At 40.3% G+C, this 15,428-nt stretch overlaps 1 protein-coding gene across 2 annotated transcripts; it reads right to left on the bottom strand.

The window, feature by feature from the left end:
* Nucleotides 1-12,305: 12,305 nt before the first annotated feature.
* LOC135437482 (uncharacterized) lies at nt 12,306-14,800 on the bottom strand. Of its 2 annotated transcripts, none has more exons than XM_064695422.1 (2): nt 13,694-13,822; nt 12,306-13,661 (listed from the first exon to the last, which is right to left on the bottom strand). In XM_064695422.1, the coding sequence occupies exon 2, from the start codon at nt 13,629-13,631 to the stop codon at nt 12,636-12,638; it is 996 nt and encodes a 331-aa protein (XP_064551492.1). In that variant the 5' UTR covers nt 13,632-13,661; nt 13,694-13,822; the 3' UTR covers nt 12,306-12,635. The 2 variants fall into 2 exon arrangements, with proteins under 2 accessions (XP_064551492.1, XP_064551490.1); XM_064695420.1 differs by having other exon boundaries at nt 13,604-13,661; nt 13,694-14,800.
* Between the last annotated feature and the right edge of the window lie 628 nt (nt 14,801-15,428).

Raw genomic sequence — 15,428 nt, 5'->3', positions numbered from 1 at the left:
AGTATTACATACATAATATACATAAAATACATAAAACTAAAATTAAAAGACTTATTAGAAGAAAACAATAGTAAAGAAATCATTAATATCGTTACAGGATAGCTGCCACATACGGTTACTTCATTAAAATAGAGACCTTACTCGAACAACAACCAGAAGAAACGATGAACTTAGGCGAAACAAGGACAACACATGCATATAAAACAATATTACATGTAATACATCTCGCCAAGTACGAAACTTTCATCAACAACATCAAAGACTCACTTTTGTCCTTACAAAAACATTGTTGACGAAAACATTGTTGAAAAAATGGGAGCAATTAGGAGATAAGTTTATTAGCCTGATGCCCACCAAACGACAAAAGCGGGGAATTGTCAATGGCTTAGGGTCAGTTATTAAAGCTACTACAGGAAATATGGACGCAAAAGAAATTGAACGAACACTGAGACATTTACAAACTTATACCAACGATCTTACTAACAAATTAAAAACACAAGTAACTTTTAATATCGAGGTGCTAGTGTGATTTAAGAATTTGACACAACACATAAACAACGAACAAGATGCCCTTAACAATTTCGTCAACCAAACCAAAATAGAATTTACAACGATATAAATGAAGAAAAAAAGAGAATATAATTACTAGATTACGCCACCAGAATAGGCATAAATATCGACATCATTCCTAATCACATTAATAATATTGCAGAAAGTTTGCTTCTTTCTAAATTAAACGTAATACCAAAATTCATTCTAAATAGTGAAGAATTGGACAGAATAAATATAATTATGTACGATCAAAATCTTAAAACTATATCAGACGAACACATATATCGCATATTATCACTAGATTCCGTAATAAATAATACTGACATTATATTTGCGATCAAAATACCTTTGTTAACACACGATAACTTACAATTAGTACACCTTCTTCCCTTTCCAATCAAGAATTCACAATTTGTAATAGCCCCACATTTCATAGCATTTAACAAAAATCAATTGTTATATTTTAATAAACCATGCTCTAAAATTCACATTCAATATAAACACATGTAACTACCAAGAACATGTGTCAAACTTAGTTAATGTAGATTGCTTTAGAAATTTATTAAATAACAAAACGAGTAAATGTGAAACAAGAGATATAGGCATTAAGAAACAAATTTTCGAACTTGAGAAAGGGCATATTTTTTATTCAACGCACCTGGACTAAAGATCAATTCAAATTGTGGGAAGGAAGGCATCATCAAACAATCAGCAATAATTCACTACAGCAACTGTTCAGTCACAATCCTGGACCAAACCTTCGACAATACTATAAATCAGATCGAAGACAAATTCCTCTTCACAGTCCCAAAAATCGCGAACCTGGAAACTAATATCACAATAGATGAATTAGACCTTAACAAACTACGACTAGAAGACATTAGAAGTCAAACGCAAATCTGGCACCTAAACAAAAAACATTCAACTCGACCATCCAGGGCATGTCACAGTCGATACCGCCACCGAAGACGCCTAGAAACAGCTAACTATACACATTTCCCGCCGACAACCGTCGCCTACACAAATGTTGATAAACACATGCCTTTCACACGTCTCTCCGTACCCACGTTAAAAGGGCATCAGTTTATTGTAACACATTCCAAATTTCATATTTAATTGAACACTAAGCATTCTATGAGGATGTGCCGTTGCAACATTTCGAGTGCTAGCCACAAGAAACCGCTACAACAGCATATTCTCGGACTCATGTAGCTAAACATGTTGACCGAACTTTGTATGCAGCAGGTTTCTTATAAGGTATAGAAATAAAGATAAAATTATTCTTTGTACGAACTTCAAGCAGTCCACCTCAGTTTTTTTAATTCCAAAACATTTAAAACACATAATCAACTTAAAACATAACTACACCAAAACTATTTGTGGGTGTTTGCACATTATCGCACGCCTCCGATTATTACCACATCCTTAGTTACCGAGGGACACGCTCGGTGTCTAGGAGGAGGTCCTCGAGCACTAGGAGGACCTACAGCTACATTTAAAGTCTCTATCTCTTATGGGTTCTGAGATCTTTGCGTTCATACATACGGACAGACGGACAGACAGACGGATGTGGCTAGATCGACTCGACTATTGATGCTGATCAAGAAACCATATACTTTGTGGGATCGGAGATGCTTCTTTCTGCCTGTTACATACATTTTCACACCCCATTTACCCATTTTAAGTGGGTTCAGGGTATAAAAAACAACAAATTTGACCGAGTGTAGGAACTCCATCTAAATTGGTCCAATCTAAAAAAATTTGTCAAATATTGGGCTCGTTTAGGATCCATGCAGCAGTCATGGTATATACCCATAGTAAGTTGTAATCATAGTGTTTAATTATTTAGTTGATATGCGCATTCTATTTTGCAAATATTACCGAGTAAGTCAAAAATGTCGTGATTATTTTTGACCCTGAAATTTCTGTCATCGACAGCACTTTAGAGCCTCCTGCAGCTGGTCTACATTGAATGTGAACGGCTTAAAATTGCATGGGAGATGCAAAAATCCCAACAAGAGCATCAGCAAGCGCAAGGGAACACGCCAAGGAAAATAGCATCCAGCACTGCACATTTTCAGGTTCAGCTAATGGACATTTTTTGAAATGCAAATAATAAATAATGAATAATTTAAGCATTTGAGCAATTAAATATAAACAGTTTCCAATTTATGTTTTTAATTCATATTTTTGGAGCTCTCATAGCCTAATTTCACTATCAACATTTCTTACATTTTTTGCAAATGATTTTTTTTTTTTGGCGAATGTAAAGCTTGCTGCTTTTACGATTTCCCATAAGAAACTAAATTTTTCACATTTGCCCAATATGTAACATTTAAAAAACAGAATTTGCTATTCGCTCCGAGTAATTCGTGTTCTTTGCGGTATGTTTCGTATCGATGTTATGGAAAATGTGAAAATATCCTTACCACAAACAGCTGATATAACACAGAAGGCAAGCAGTAATTTTAAATTTACTTATCCTACCTATTTTAATATTTAAAGATGGCCAACTCTTCCCAAGCCGGTTGGCTCATCGTTTCTTAGGGGGTAGTCCCATCCCTGGCCCACAGTCCGCATAATCGATAACAACGTGCTACATTAAACATCTGTAGCGAACGCACCTACACAACACTATAGAAAAACTAACTACAAGAAATGAACAACGTTAAACAGCTGGAACTACAAAGAAGTGAAAACAACAGAGGTGAGACTCTAATACGAAACAACTAAAGACACTGATAACCCACTTGAATCATCCAGATCGGTCCCCGGTTCCGGACCCAGGTGTACCCGCCCTATCTTTATCTTGGCCATCTGTTGGCCTTAAACCAGCCTGAGCCGGCCATTCTGCCCACTCCGTCTTCTTCTCGGAACGGACTCAGTCGGTCTGGAAATTTTCGCCGTTGGAGATCTCTTTAAGTCTCTAAGTTTTAATTTAATATTTAAGAATTTTATGTTTTGATGTCGACGAAATAAATTTTTTTTAGCATTAACATTTTCGACCGGTACCTTTTTTTATGGAAAACATTTTATATATGTATTTATATGTCCTTGTCGGAATGTTTATACGTCTTTTGGAAATCTTAAGGAATGAAATTAAATTATGAGGATTGCGTGCCTCAACCACGAGAACATTTTAGTTTTTCCTAAAATTTTTGTTTGGAGGGGAGGGGGCTGGGGCGTGTCGAATACTTGACTAAGTGAGTTTGCGCATAGCACGCACGCCGTTAGCCGCTGACAAAGTCTAACTCCCCAACGGTGTACATTTTGGCAGCAACGAGGTCGATGACGAATTTTGGCACACGCATACACTCAAAAGTGGTCACCGTTGCTAACCATATACTCAGCTGCAAATTTTGGGTCTACAGCCCAGTAGAAGGCCAAGGGCATTACAAAGGGCACAATCGCAGACAGTCTTTCGCATATCCCCGCTCAGCGCAGAAGATCGTAAGACGGGTATTGCGGGCCTCACGCTATTTTGGGCGCTCCTCTGCGCTCGATTCAACCCCCCGATACACTGACCATACAACAAAAAATCGCCGCTGCCGATAATTTCAAACGCAAGACAACAAAAAACATATCGACGCTGCCGATAATATTAAATTCAACAACACCACGCAGATTATTGTAAAGACATGGACAAAACAATTACAAATAATCTGCGTGCGCATTTCCTCACTTTTACCCACCCAGCCTGCTAATGGGAAATGCCCAATGTAGGCCACACCCACGACACTGAGATGTAAGCAACGGGACAACCGTCGCCAGTGTCTCTGCTGGAGTTCTAGTTGGAAACCGAAGTCCTTAACTGAGTTCATGGCATCCTCGCAGTCAAACTCACTATCCCACCGATTGATCTATAGATATTCCCCTTTACGTGCTTTAGCGTACGCTTCCTCCAGCGGGAAGTCACCCGCTCTTCAGTCCTCTACCCGGAATTTTCTGTTGTTGGTACTGCGCCCGTTCTTAGCCTGAGGACTCTGGACGAACCTTGGGCTGGTGGGTGTATACTCTTTCCTATGCGCACCTTGCGTTTGTGGTTTCGGTGGTATCGGCGGTGAAAGCGTTCCGCCTTGTGTCTCTTCGTCCTTCGGGTTCGGCTCCGAATTGTGCTCTCTGGCGTGGGTCCCTGGTGTTCTGAGCACATTGATGATGACCGTCATCACCTCCAGGAAGCCCGCTCGCATCTCCTCTCTGATGCCGCTGATGCCAGACAGTAGGGATTGTCGATACGTCTTGCGACCTGATTGCAGGGTCCATGGGTGTTTTTGGAAACTCTAGGTTCCGCGAAGGCCCGTCTGGCTCTGCGAATTCTTTCTTCAACTCATCTAGGTGCCCCTTCACCGGGATCTCCCTTTCCGGAAAACCTCGAAAGGGCGGCGGCGGTGGCGGTGCTGACGCTCCGTCAATCTTACTTTTAATAACGCTAATACATATTTATCATATGAACAAACTCTATTACTATTTTAAAATAAAAAAAAAACCAAAATTTCCTATCGAAAAAATCTTTTTTTTGTGTTTTTAGTTCATCATTATTTAACTTAGGTAATTTCACAAGTCGTGTTTTAAGTTATTTCATCATAAAGAGATGATAGCGATCGCAATTCAATCGGGCGATAACTTACATGTTAAGAAGTTATATATATCGATAGTAACCTAAATTAAAGTCAAACATAACATTTCTTCCCCTTCTAAAGGACTGGTGAGAATATCATTCTTGGTTTATGTACTCGAGTCGAGCGGCATACACTTTGTTCTGTTCGCATTGGTATTTCTATTGGCGATACCCTTGGTGCTGACATCAGTACATCTTGATTTAGTGAAATATTATTTTCAGTTGTGCGCGAAGCTTTCGGTGTTCTGAATCATTTTCGTCGGCCTGAATGCCCTGTCTTTTGTCGGTCGTTAAATCTGATCCAATGCTGTACTCCCTTGGTCTCTGATCTGCTATGTTATAAACAGGTGGTGAATTTCTAGTTTTGCTGATGTTTTCTTGCATTTAAAAAATTGTTTTGCTGATACCTTTTCCTTGATGGTTTCTGGTCTGATCAAATCCATTCGTGTACGTAATTTTCGACCCAAGAAAAGTTTCGCTGGAGCTTCGCCAGTTGTGCTATGCGGCGCGTTTCTGTATTGCTGTAAGAATTCGTTTACGTTTCTTTTAAGTGTGTTGGATGTCGATCCCATTGCCTTTAGCGCACTTTTTACCGTTTGGACATTTCTTTCTGCTTGACCGTTCGTTGCGGGGTGATAGGGTGCTGACAACTTGTGATATTTGACGCCAACAGATTTGAGGTATTGCTTGAATTCGGCCGAAGTGAAATTTGTCCTGTTATCGGACACTACCATGAGGGGGACGCCGTACATAGTAAATAAATCATCTAGTAATTCGCTTGTAGTTGTTGCCGTAATTGATTTTGTGATCTTAACGTCCAACCACTTTGAGTATGCATCCGTAACAATCAAAAGCATCGCGCCTTCAAATAGGCCCGCGTAGTCGATGTGAATGCGCTCCCATGGCGACTTAGGGTATTCCCAATAGTGATTGGAGCATTTGCACAGAACTCGAATGTTCTTGTCGCATTCTCGATGTCCTTATCGATTCCTGGCCATTAGACGAAATAGCGTGCAATACTCTTATTTTTACTATACCCAAGTGCGGCCTGTGTAGTTCGTCCAGGATCAGTTTTTGAAGTTTAGTCGGGATAACCACACTTTGTTCGAAAGTAATGCAACAAGATGATATCTCATACTTGCACTCTGGTGATTTGTATCCATTTCTTGTAAGACATTGGCCGCTCTCCAATATTTGCAAAATTTTTCCCAAATGCTGGTATTTTCTGGTTTCTTGAGCAACTAGCGAAGCTGTCGTATTATAAAATTATCGAATTCGTCCCGACTTATTATGTTAGAATGGACACCATTACTCGTATTGAGTGGTAATCGAGAAAAGTAGTCAGCATTTACATTTTCTGTGAAATTACTGTGAAATTGAAGCTGCTAAAAAATCTGCATAGTTTGCCATCCTAGAAATGCATAGTGTCGGTAGTGATTTGGTAGGGTGTAAAATTTGTGCGAGAAGTCTGTTATCGTTAACCAATGTCCAACTTCTATAAATATATGAAGAATCTTTGTACCGCCCATACAATTGCTAGAGCTACAGCGCCTATACCTATTTTACTAGCGTCCGTTGCTAGCACTAATGGATGTGTTTGGTCATAAGCCATCAGCACCTTCTGTGAAACTAGAATTTGTTTGATTCTATTGTATCGTCCTTTGAGTATATCGCGCATCGGTCTTTCTAAAGTTGGCCGATTTGGTATGCAATTTGAGTAGTAAGCTGCTTTCCCAAAAAACAGCTGCATGTGTTCGATTGTAGATGTTTTTGGTGCTTTTAAGATGGCCTCAATATGCTTAGTTGATTTATGTATGCCTTCTGCGTCAGTCTTGTGTCCCAGAAACGCAACCGAAGATGCTTCGAATACACATTTTGATTTGTTCAATTTAAATCCCAGGCTCTGTAATTTTTCTAATGTTGCTTCTTAGGTTCTTAACAACTCATCAACATCTTTTGCAAATATTAGAATATCGTCAAAGAAGTTACGTACGTTAGGAATATTTTTCAATGTGGCCTCCATTGTTCTATGCCAACTTGCCGGTATGTTCGCTGCTCCGTCAGTACGTGTGCAAATTCGTCATCAATGCGAACACTGTACATCCTTTTATTTGGCTGAATATATCCTCTGTACTCGGAATAAGATGCTTATCAATGATCATTTGAGCATTTACAGTCGGTTTTAAGTTGCCAGTGATTCGTATACCTCCCGTTTTCTTCGTTACCACATGTGTTGTGGATGCCCATTCTGAGTAATCAACTCGTTTGTAGAAGCCTGCAGCAATTTTTGCGTCAATCTCTTTTGCATAAGCATCACGCAGCGCGAATGGTACATCTCTTGCGCGAGCAAAAATTGGTTTCGCATCCGGCTTTAAGTGCACCTTAATAGCTGGTCCTTTGAAGGCACCTGCTGCAAAGTCAAATATCGAATTGTACTACTATTGTTTTCACCGCGCTTTCTTTTGTTGATAACATATCCAGATCTATGTAGTTGGTGTTTACAGAATTGTTTGTAAAGATCCTAGTAAAATCAATTTCTTTTGCAAATTGGGAGATCCATTCTTGCGCACGCAGTGTGTCCAGGTTTCCTTCTACCAATACTGATTTAGTTTACGTGTAGTCTTTCCATAAGTCACGTTAACAACTGCCCGTCCACAGCAGTTGATCCTGTGCCCAGTATAACTTGAAAATTTGCGATCAGTTTTCTTTAATCGTATTAAACTTTTAATTTTTCTAAGGGTCTTTTCATTCATTATGCTGCACGGAGCACCTGTGTCCAGTTCCATTGGTATTTTTATTCATTCAATCTTCATTGTTATGATTTTTCTACTGACTTGATGGCGTTGGTGTAAGATTGTTGTATAAATTGCATTTCTTCCGGGGCGTCTGGATCTGTTGACTCGGAGATCTGTTTCGTATTGGCTTTACATTACCTTACTTATATGCCCTACTTTACCACACACGTAGCATTTCTCGTTTTTATACCCTGAACCCATTGAAAATGGGTAGAAAGGAATTAATGTATTTGTGCAAATGTATGTAACAGGCAGAAGGAAGCATCTCCGACCTCATAAAGTATATATATTCTTGATCAGCATCAACAGCCGAGTAGATCTAGCCATGTTAGTCTGTCTGTCCGTCTGTCCGTCCGTCGTCCGTATGTACGAAATCCTGTTTTTTGAGCAAATTTGGTTAATAATAAGAGCTAGAGTTACCAAACTTGATACGTTGGTTCTAGAATAGTATATATATATATCAGTATCTTTCATTTTATACCTATCGCCACCTCCCCGCTACCACCCCAAAGCTATACATCAAGTGAATAACCCGATTTACATATGCTGCCCACCAATATAAGCTACAATTTAAATGCGATTGTGAGAATAGACGAATATTTTAAAGTACAAAAAGATCTACTGATGAAAATTACATCGAAATCGGCTAAGAAACACAAAAGAAAATGTGTTTCGGCTGCCCACGTGTTTGTGTATACATGTACACATACACATTCATGCGCGTCTTCTTTGAATTGTATCAACAGCATTTTAATTGCGATTGTATTGTTTTTTGTGCTGCTATTTTAATTTGTTTTTTTCTCATTAAAACTCAATAATTGGTGTGGCTGTTGGGTATCCTCTAGTCGGGAGCAAACGTTTCACCAACATGCGGTCGTAACTTTCAGCCATCGTCAACGACAAGAAAAACTTCCTATGCTCATGTCGAGTGAAACTCTTCTATGTACCCGCATTGATATTTCAATTTATTTTTTTGGAGTTCGCGCGTCTTCTTTAAAAATTGGGCGCAATATTGTTACAGAACTGCTTTTAATTAAAAATGGTTAAGTAAAAAAAAATTTTAAAAATAAAAGATTACATATACAATAATAAAAATTCATATATATCCATTTTTACAATATTCAATGTACATTGGCAACAAAATCGGCTATACTAAAGAGATTAAAAAATTGTAAGGTTAGTCCAAGGTACAAAAGAATTTCCCTATTCGGCAGAATGCTTAACCATGGAGTAATATGGCGGGAAAATAAAAATTAATAACATATTTAAGTATTAAATATGGATTGGCAACAATTGAATGCCAGAATAATTCAACTCAAAAGTACTTTTGACAAATCTTACAAATGTATAAATCAAAATAGGTCTATTCAGACCGAAACAATTAACAAACTCGCTACAATACTAATGGAATGCTTTAATGAAGCAAGAACACTAGTACATGAAAACCTAGAAAGACTAAATCAAGCATATTGGTCATATATCTCCAAATTATTGAACAGATTTCAATTGGCCAGAATCCGACGCAAACTCCAGTCTCGTAGAAAATAAAACTTACACGATTGCACAAACTAACATTAATACCGCATCCAAGTTTATACCAGCTTTCCATGGTAAAGCTGAAAACTTAGCAAGTTTTGTAGATGCTCCACATATAATAGACTCAATTAAAGCGAACAAGAACAATTAGCTGTTTCAATTATAAAATCAAATCTAAAAGGTGTTGCAAGAAATTTAATCGGAAATGAAACTACAGTCTACTACGAAGTCATTTCACAATTAAAAGCTAGTGTCAAGGGTAAAATTTAAATATTGTCAGTAAAGCTGATGAACTTACAACGAAATAAAACTGCCAACCATAATAAATTAGAGGTTGAGCAGATGACAAAGGCCCTAGAAAGTGCATTATATAGCAGATACATTTGCACAAATATAATATACCCATTATACCCATTTTACCTCAGGGTATAATAAGAGCTAGACTCACCAAACAATATAAGCCAGAATTTAAACGCAATTGACTTTTTGATAATACACAAATATTCTATAGTATAATAAGATGTAGAAAATTTCATCAAGATTGGATAAGAAACACAGAAGCTATTAAATAAAGCATGTTATTGCTGGCCGCGAGTTTGGGGCAGCAAGCGTAAATTCCAAGAATTTCTGTATACATGTACATACACACCCATTCATGCGCGTCTTCTTTGAATTCTATCAACAGCGTTGCAATTGCGATTGTATTGGTTTCTGTTCTGCTATTTTAATTCTTTTTTTTCTCATTTAGACTCAATGAATAGTGTGGCTGGAGAGTAGAGGTGGCGCAAGTTGTGCGGATTGTTGCGAGTTCTAACCCTGACGAGGAAAATGTTTTTTTTTTTTTGGCTAGTATGACTGTTTTGTAGAGTCGGTAGCAATTTGAGCGGTAAGTTACGAGTTCGAACCATGGTAAGGGAACTTTTTTTGTACAATTTCTTTTAGTTTTCTACTACTAAAGCAAACGAGCGCGTAGCGCAAGCTGCATTTGCTGTTGGTATAAGAGAGTTCAGGGTATCCCCTAGTCGGAAGCTCCCGACTAGAACATCTTACTTGTTTGAAATTTGAGAGCGAAAACGAAACCAGTATCATTGCGCTCTCACAGCCGAAAGAGCGAAAAGCTAAAAATATAATGTATTCTCCGCTTCGGCTCTATGAGAGCCGTGCAAGCAATTATGTTTGTATGTGTGTTAGTATACATACATAGCAGCATATTTGAATGTGTTGTTATTCACTGCTCTGGCTTTCGTTTTCTAGCGCTGATCATGCATGCCTTATCCCAAATTTGTGTTGACATATGAACGCATGTTGTGTAATGAGGTTGGCTCTGTAGAAAATCTGTTTTTTAAAGTCGGTGCAAATGTTTTGCCGGTCGAACTAGCTACCGACGTATTTAATTAACCCTATTTGTATTTTTTGACACTGTTTTAATTTTTAATAAAATAAAAATAATAATAAATAATTGTTCATTTAATTTAAAGAAATTATATAAATATTTGCATCGACTTAAAAATACAGATTTTCTACAGAGCCAACCTCAGTACACAACATGCATTCATATATCAACACAAATTTGGGATAGGTGCATGATCAACGCTAGAAAACTAAAAATCTATTTCTTTGCCAGCCAAAGCCAGAGCGATGAATAACAACACATCTATATGTTGCAGCGTCATTATTTCCGTTATTAGTTGCCATCGTTTTAGGCGCAGCGAGTTTCGGTCGCACCGGGATCCTAAACACAACTAACTCTGTGTCTTCCCTTTTTCTCGTGCCTTCCTACCGAACCACACTCGGCGACAGCTACAGACGCTGTCGCCTACCAAAACGGGACTTTTCCAAACTACATAGTAAAACAGACAACAAAACAGACACACAAACAGACTGACGCAATATCGCAATGTACTTGCGATTCTAGTGAAATACCCAAATACGCACTAACACAAACTCAATACAATTCTCACATACATTTCTAGCACACGCCGCCACGGCGCCAACATATTCAAACTACTTATGCTTCCACACGGCCAACCTGACCATAACACGACCTCGTGTAATTCTAGAAAAATGCTCAGCTTCCTAAATCATTTTATTTATAAATCATCAAATAAAATGTAACATTAACATTTCCTTTTTCTTATAAATTTCTCAATTACAACTTATTTATTTTATTTAATTTAATTTTTTATTTTAAACTTCATAGCTTTATGCAGAATTTAAACATCCATTCTTAGTTCTTAAACTAATATAAAATTCATCTTTTACTTAATTAAACTTTCTTAATAATTCTCTTCATTATCATAAACCCACTTGGTTTCGCGTTACATTATTATATGATCAAAACATTTGTTTTGCACTTGTGCTCGCATTACAGATATGACAAATTTATTCAAGTTTTATTATCAGCCTTTCAGGCATCCATACTGTCTCTTTCAACAGTTTGACTTTCCATCATTCCAATACTGTCTCTTTCAACAGCTTCCTTATCAATCACTTCATTACTGTCTCTTTCAACAGTTTCTTTTTCTATCATTTCATTACTGTCTCTTGCAACAGCTTCCCTTTCAATATCATTCAAATCCTCATCACAACTTTCTAAATTATCTGGAACAGATCCCTCTGGCAATTTCCTTATATCTTCATGAGCGTACTTGAACTACCTATTATTTGTCAACGACGTGAGGATATATCTATCTCCGTCTAGTACTTGAATAATTTGCAAAGGTCCTCTATACTTTGGACTTAACTTTGTTTGATGCCTTTCTTCATTCTTCAACAACACAAAGTCTCCTACTTCATACCTGTCGCGTGCCAAACGAAGGCGGAGTTGCAATTTGAACACTGCAAGGTTTACGCCTGGCCCCTGGCCATGTTACTCCGATGTTAATAGAGACAGCGTAATGCAAAACGTGCTAGTGCAAGTGTTTTATTCTGAACGGATTATATAGGTTAGAACTTAAATATATATTCCCTCAGAATCTTACCGCAGTCTTCCCTCCTACGGCCTTCTAACTCACGACAATAATGAGCTTAACATTTAAGTGATGGCGGCAACAAGCCAAATACAATGTGCCCGTACATTCACAGGGCAAAAATACATACTTTCAGAATATACTTAATACTAAACAATCGATAACTTAATTCGTCCCGCAACATCCCCGCCCCCGTGAAGGCCCTGCTTCACTCACATCCAATATGGCTAGTTTAGCCACGGGACGAGTCATCAGTCGCACTCGATTGCCGTCCGCCACGCGTACGCTGGCGCGTCGAGGTACTCCATCTGGTCCAGGGTAGAGCTCCTCCACTATGCCCCTTCGCCACTCCCTGCGTGGCACGGCTGGGTCGCATATAAACACCACATCACCATGGCGTATCGGCTCAACGCGCGCACACCATTTCACGCGTCGCACAAGTGTAGGCAGGTACTCCAAGACCCACCGCTTCCAAAAACGATCTCGTAATAGCCGCGCTATGCGCCACTGCTTCCTTGTGGCGCATCTCTCGTCCGGCTGCTCATGAATAGTGGGTGTGTCAGGCAGATTGGCTACTCCCTTGAGTAGATCGTTCGGTGTTAGGGGGGCTTCCTGATCCACAGATACTGGCAAGTGAGTAAGCGGGCGCGAATTCACAACATTCTCGGCCTCAATCAGGAAACTCTCCAACACGTGTTGCTTCGGTGCCACCTCCTTTACTGTGTGGCGAAGCACTCTCTTGACACACTGCACCATCCTTTCCCAGGCTCCTCCTTCAGCTGGGTTCGCTGGGCAGTTAAAAATCCATTCAATGCCTCTAGAAGATAGCTCACCCTGAATCTTCTCCGGCTCGAATACATCTATGAGCCTTTTGGCTTCTCTATTGGCCCCAACAAAATTCTTTCCGTTGTCACTGCGCAACCTCAGTACAGGCCCGCGACGGCAAAGAAAGTTCCTGATCACGATTATGCAGGAATCAGTTGACAGGTCATGTGCCAACTCCAAATGTATGGCCCTTGTTGTCAGACACGTAAACAAGGCAACCCATCTCTTTTCCTTTCGACGTCCGATGGTCACTAGAAGTGGTCCAAAGTAGTCCAGACCCGTAAACTTAAATGGCCATCCATTGGCCTCCAGTCTGTCCTCTGGCAAAGGACCCATTATAGGTGGCGCTGGCTGCGCTCTATGTAGCTTGCACACACTACATCCAGATATTACTGTACGCAACACTCGACGCAGCTTTGTTATCCAAAATCTGGTCCTGATGTCGCCCATCGTTGCATCCACGTTTTGATGCTTCATTTTCACATGGTAGTGATACACAATCAGTTCCGTCAGTGCGTGCCGGTGTGACAAGATTATTGGCCTTCTCGCACTATGCGGTATACACAGTGCGGCATCGATCCTGCCATACGCACGCAAGACTCCATTGTCATCCAAGTAGGGCGCCAGCCCTCTTATTTCGCTTCGATGACCGACTGATTCTTCATTGTACGAGGCTCGAACCTCGTCAGGGAATGCTTCGCATTGCGCTCGCCGTATCAGCAAGTTCTCAGCGTCCTCACATTCCGTAGCGGTGAGGCCGAATCTCTCAAGCTCAGTCCTATGTCCACGGCACCAGCGCGTGAACCTTAGAACCCAAGCCGTCGTCCTCACCAGCCGACTGTAGCTAGAGAATCTCTGAAATGAAATGAAAAAGTTATTTGCTGCAACTAAGGCAAATTCACTCGGCATCTCTTCTTCATCATCGCAGGATTTGTGTTCGGTGCCCGGTTCGGGCTGCGGCCAGCTGCTTTCCGGCTGCCGCAAAAATGTTGGCCCGTCTAACCATCGTGACCGTTGGCTGAGGTCTACGTGGCAGTGCGGCCTCGTTGCGTCGTCTGCTGCATTTTCAGCAGTAGGTACCCATCTCCATTGGGAAACCTTTGTTGACTCCAAAATTTCTCCCACTCGATTTCCGACGAACTGCTTATATCGACGGTGGGTGCTGCCTATCCAACGCAGCACTGTCTTTGAGTCAGTCCATAGTATGGCATCGCTGATCGCTATACTGTGCTCCTTTTTGACAGTGTCCATCAGCCTCGTTCCTAACACAGCAGCTTGCAATTCCAGTCGTGGAATTGACATCGTTTTCATTGGGGCACATTTCGTCTTGGCACATACGAAGCATACTCGCACGTCGTTGTTGTCGTAGGTTACCCTTAAGTAAGCCACAGCTGCGAATGCTGACTGGCTAGCGTCGACAAAAACGTGCAGTTGTATTGCCCGCACGGGTATTGGGCCAAAGTAATGGCGCGAGCTTCGAAATCCTTCCACATTGTTCATATCCTGAAGCCATTTACTAAAGGCGGCGGGCGATCTCATCTGGTAAGGGTTCATCCCATTGCACATTTCGTCGCCAGATCTCACGCATAAGTAACTTTCCAGTTATCATGAGACAGCTAAGAAATCCCAAAGGATCAAATGTTGACATGATCAAGCTCAAGAATTCCCTCTTCGTAGGTACTCGCTCCAAATTTAGCACACATCGGGGTACTTTGTGGTACTTCATGTTGAATTTGAAATCGTCCGTGGCTGGCTGCCAACACATGCCCAGAATCTTTTCTTCAGCTTCGCCCCATCCGATGCTCCTAGCAGCCCCGTGTTGGCCCAGGGCGTCGGCTACGGTTGGCGAACTAGAAGTAAACTGGCACAATTCAAATCCAGCATTTGCATGTATTTCTCTTATTCTTGTTGATATGGCGATGGCGTCGCCTTCACTATCAAAACTATCCACATAGTCGTCCACATAATGACATTCAAGAATAGCTTTAACCGCGCGAGGGTCTGAATCCTGATACTGCAGGGCATTCAAGGTCTTCACATAGTGCGCGGTGCTTGGCGAGCATGCTGCTCCAAATGTCATTACCCTCATCTCATAAACATCAGGCTCCCGGCGATCATCGCCGTTTCGCCACA

Source organism: Drosophila montana, unplaced genomic scaffold, assembly GCF_035044405.1.
Source record: "Drosophila montana isolate Dmon_TW-CO22-7 unplaced genomic scaffold, ASM3504440v1 contig_3828_1, whole genome shotgun sequence".
In the NCBI taxonomy this organism is placed as follows: domain Eukaryota; kingdom Metazoa; phylum Arthropoda; class Insecta; order Diptera; family Drosophilidae; genus Drosophila; species Drosophila montana.
The sequence above is the reverse complement of the archived record's forward strand: the minus strand, read 5'-3'. Positions and strand labels throughout refer to the sequence as shown.